This window comes from Hyla sarda, chromosome 3 (assembly GCF_029499605.1).
Source record: "Hyla sarda isolate aHylSar1 chromosome 3, aHylSar1.hap1, whole genome shotgun sequence".
Lineage (NCBI taxonomy): Eukaryota > Metazoa > Chordata > Amphibia > Anura > Hylidae > Hyla > Hyla sarda.
This window is the reverse complement of record NC_079191.1, coordinates 135951661-135956320: the sequence shown is the minus strand read 5'-3', so window position 1 is coordinate 135956320 and position 4660 is coordinate 135951661. Positions and strand designations below refer to the sequence as shown.

The window sequence follows — 4660 nt, the reverse complement described above, 5'->3', positions numbered from 1 at the left end:
AATAGCCACAAGCACTCTCCATGTCATGTAACCACACATTTGGCCCCAAATAATCATTTTAGAAATAAAACAACGGCTCAACAAACAAGCCAAAGTCACAATGGACCCCTCCAATTTTTTATTTTTTTTTTAAATTAAAAACAAATCAAAAAAGCAATCCTGCTAATTTTTTATTTTTTTTTAGAAATTGCCACTGGAATGACAGTAAGTGAGCCTAGGTAAACAAAAAACCTCACTTATCTCACAACTTATCTCACATTCATTTTGCAAGCATGGCCCACAATTTGTGTATAAAAAAAAGGAATATTTTTCTGTATTTTGGCCTACATATAAACACTAACTGCTGTTATTAAGAAAAACCATGCACCAACACAGCTCACTTTTCTGTGGCAAAATTTTCAGAATATTTCCCAAACATTGCTGCATGTCTAGGGGCCCGAATAATTAGCGAAAATGACAAAAACATACCTGTGCAACGTAACCACAAATTACACATTAATGTCATGTCATTTCAAACTGAAAAGCCATATAAAAAAATAAACATTGTCGCTACAATGCCTGATATACTGGTGGCGAAGCATCAGGTGATGTAACATTGTCTGATGGCTGCGAACTTGACCGATTTGTTGGACAGTATGAAAAAGCAGGTAAGTGGTCAGAATCTGGGGGACTAAAGTCCAACATTTGGCGAAAACTAGAACATCTGCCTAAATTTAAAGATACATGAGACGGTTCTCTTATTGAGGCTGGGCGGGAAGAAGGCTGGGACAACATGTGAGGTTGATCCTCAGAGGAGGAAAGAGTGGCACTTGATTGTGGGGCTACATGGGGTGCAGAGTGAATCGACTGGCATCTACTTTGTTTAAGCTTATTTAGCTCTGTTATTATTTCTAAGTTAGTGGGAATCGGATTAGGGGAATTAAAAATTTCAACTACTTCAAACAGAATAGGAACACAGTGCCACTGGCGGCCAACTGGCAGCTTACGAAGGCGAGAAGCCAAGGTACATGCCAAATGGTCCCACTCATCCTCCTTTTCAACTCTCTGCAGCATAGACAGAGCCTCAAACTCAAAATTTGGCCTGTTAACATTGAAACCCCCTTCACGTGATTGGTGTCTGCCTCTCTGCAAATTTGCCCGAATATGGCTAGTTGAAGGGCCACCCGAAGCCGCTTGATTGCTTTCCAAAGGAGGGTCATCTTCTGTATTAATCATGGATGGTGAAGAGTCTAGGGTAATGGTTTCTTCATCTTCAGGTTCATTGGTATCACCAACATTACCACTAGATCTAAAATGAGAACATTTGAAATTATTTTAATTGTTGGCAAATGTTAAAAACAAAACCCAAACCACCCAAACCAAAAAAATATGCGCAATAAAAAATTGCGCACGCTAGATAACAAAAAATCCATTAACAAAAATGTAACTACTGATAAAGAAGACAAGTGATGTAAGTGTTTAAAAAATAAAAACTTACGGCCGAAGCTCTCTTCCAGAGCGTAAAAATAACAGGGACTCATAGTAGGCAAAGCGTCTGCGACTGACAGGGGATGAACCACTCTGTTCTTTAGCATTTTCATAGCGTCGAAACTGGTCCCTCAAAGACCGCCAACGGTTTTTAACATCTTCACCTACAAATGCAATTCTCTAATTTAATAAATATATATAGATATAGATATAGATATATATATATATATAGAGAGAGAGAGAGAGAGAGAGAGAGAGAGAGAGAGAGAACATAAAGCGGTTGGAGCACACAAAATAGGTGAAAAAAATAGTGGTAGCTTTAATCCATTATAAATACAAATGCAATATATATATATATATATATATATATATATATATATATATATATATATATATTTTTTTTTTTTTTTTACATATGTAAATATATATATAGAGAGAAAGCGCAAGATATATATATATATATATATATATATATATATATATATATATAGGGAATTTTTTATATATATCTCTATCTATATATATATATATAGAGAGAGAGACAGAGAGAGAAATAGATAGAAAGAGAGAGAGATAAAAAGAGAGCTCTCTCTCTCGCTATATATATACATATATTTAGATAGAGACAAGTAGAGAGATAGAAAGTTAGATAGATATCTATCTCTCTCTCTCTCTCTCTATATATATATATATATATATATATATATATATATATATACAGTAACCCCCCGACCTACGATGGCCCCGACATATGATAAAATCGACATATGATGCTTTTATATGTCGGGGCCATCACATTAACTGCTATCCGACAGCGCAAAATGCTTAAGCTGCTGTCGGATAGCAGTTTTAGCATCCCTGGCAGGTTCACTTACCTATTCCCGATGCTCCGGGTCCACTTCGCGATCCTCCGGTGTCTTGCGCATCTTCTCCAGGGTCCGGGCCTTGCTTTCCAGCGTCGTTTTCAGCCTTGCCTTGCTTTCCAGCGTAATAACGTCACCAGAAAGCGAGGGCCGGACCCTGCAGAAGATGCGCAAGGCACCGGAGGATCGCGAAGAAGACACCGGAACAGCGGGACAGCATCGGGAGCCCCTGGGACAGCATCGGGAGCGGTGAGGACCTGGTCCAGAGCGACGGGGACAGGTGAGTACAGCTTCCTATACTTTACATTGCACGGATCCCTCAACATACGATGGATTCGACAAACGGGTGGTTTGGAACGAATTACCATTGTATGTTGAGGGACCACTGTATACATACTAGCTGCATTGGCCGGTTTTTCCTTCCTAATCCTTGTTGGTGATGAAAATAAAAATAAACAAAGGAACGAAGCTTTTCACTTCATATCTCATCCTCATATATTGTTGTTATATCACAACCAACTATCCCGACCTCCTATCCCGGTCCTCCTATCCCGGTCCTTCTATCCCAACCTCCTATCCCGACCTGTAATATGTGTACCAGGTATTGAAAAGGAAATATCTCCAGCCGTACGGAAGTTATGTGGGAACATACATTTCCCAATGATTTGCATGGGACTTTAAACAAAAACACCAACCCTCACAAATGGGGGTACTTAAGGGTTAAATGAACTATCCTATATTTTAAGAGGACATATAAGTAACATGTGACCAAGTATTATGGAAATATCTCCAGCCGTTTGGAAGTTATGCGGTAACATATGTTTCCCATTGACTTTAAACAGAAACCCCGCCCCTGGCCAATAGGGGTGAGTAAGGGTTAAATCACCTATCCTATGTTTGTTGTTGACATATAAGTAACATGTGTGCAAAGTTTCATGTTAATATCTTTATCTTTTTTGGACGTGATGCTGGAACATACACACATACATACACATATACACACACATACATATATACACACATATACATACATACATATATACACACACACATACATACACACATATACACACATACACACATACATATACACATACACACAGAGAGAGAGAGAGAGAGAGAGAGAGAGAGATGTGGACATTCATCATAAACAGAGCACAGCTAAACTTGCCCAGCTTCCCCTAACAACCAATCATATATTTAGCATTAAGAAAAATAATGCATAATTGGATTTAAAAAAAAACACATTTGGTTGCTAAAGGCAACTGCACAAGTTATCCTATGTGCAGGTTTTGAGATATCTCCACCATATAGAGTACTACCACAATAAAAATGAAAAAAACATACCAATTTTATTCCGTAAACCACGCGCCTTCTCATCCCAGTCAGGATACATTTCACGAAAAATACGAACCCACACCTCTTTCTTGACATTTTTATTCATATAGTCAGGGTGTAGCAAGTCCCACAAACAGGGATTCTTTTCCACCTAGCACCAATAATACAGGCAAACAAGCAATAATTTTAGAATCCCCACAAAAAAACATGGCAAAAAACAAAACAAAACATAAAGAGTTACAACATTACAATAACTAGCTCAAACACATGAAAATATCTCACATATCATGCAGAAAACACCCCCTCGCATCACTATGTCCAACCCTACGATTGTCCAACACTGCGGTTTAGCCCATGCGCTGTTTTGGCGCCAAAGTTGCGCACCAATTAAGCACACCAAACGCCCAGGCAATCTCCTCAATTACATCACACTATACTAATAAAGGCACATATATCATTTGTACTAACCAATCCAATTAGCTGCGTCACATTCATGTCCATCCGGCAGTAGGCCATGCTTGCTGTGCAAAAACTTCACCCGGAAACGAACGGGACTCCAGAAAGAAAGGCGGGGCCAAACTTATCTTTATTCAGGCATACAAAATAAAAATACGCACAAAATACGCAAATAAATGTTGCTGCGCATGAAAAAAAAAAAATACGCAGCGCATTTCACATCCCATTGAAGTCAATGGCACAAAAATACGCAACGTATTTTTCAAAATAAATACGCAACGTCAAATACGCACCGTATACGCCGTGTGGGAACGTACCCTAAAACACATTGCTTGCTGGGTAATAAACCTTTTAAACATACCTTCTTGGAGTGAAGGCTCTTTTGCTGCCTGACAGGAAATCTCATTGCTTTCTAGAGGAGTCGTTTGTGATATGTTAATGCTGAAGCTGCAGGACGTTGCCCCTCAGCCAGTCACTTACTGGCATGGGTTGCTGCTGATAGTGATTTGACGAGTAGGCATTTTCTTCAGAGTCAA

At 38.9% G+C, this 4660-nt stretch overlaps 1 protein-coding gene across 1 annotated transcript; it reads right to left on the bottom strand.

Moving 5' to 3' along the window:
• Window positions 1-334: 334 nt before the first annotated feature.
• Window positions 335-4300, bottom strand: LOC130360639 (uncharacterized). The gene is made up of 4 exons (XM_056563191.1): window positions 4137-4300; window positions 3678-3819; window positions 1478-1631; window positions 335-1288 (listed from the first exon to the last, which is right to left on the bottom strand). Exons 1-4 carry the CDS (start codon window positions 4182-4184, stop codon window positions 550-552), a joined length of 1083 nt encoding a protein of 360 aa, XP_056419166.1. The 5' UTR covers window positions 4185-4300; the 3' UTR covers window positions 335-549.
• Window positions 4301-4660: the final 360 nt, after the last annotated feature.

Excerpts from the sequence above, each read along its gene's own strand:
- LOC130360639 (XM_056563191.1), bottom strand. The coding sequence starts at position 4,184 with ATGGCCTACTGCCGGATGGACATGAATGTGACGCAGCTAATTGGATTG. Across the intron at positions 1,632-3,677 it reads TGGTTTACGGAATAAAATTG|GTGAAGATGTTAAAAACCGT; the intron begins GTATGTTTTTTT and ends TTGCATTTGTAG. Across the intron at positions 1,289-1,477 it reads TCTGGAAGAGAGCTTCGGCC|ATCTAGTGGTAATGTTGGTG; the intron begins GTAAGTTTTTAT and ends TTCTCATTTTAG.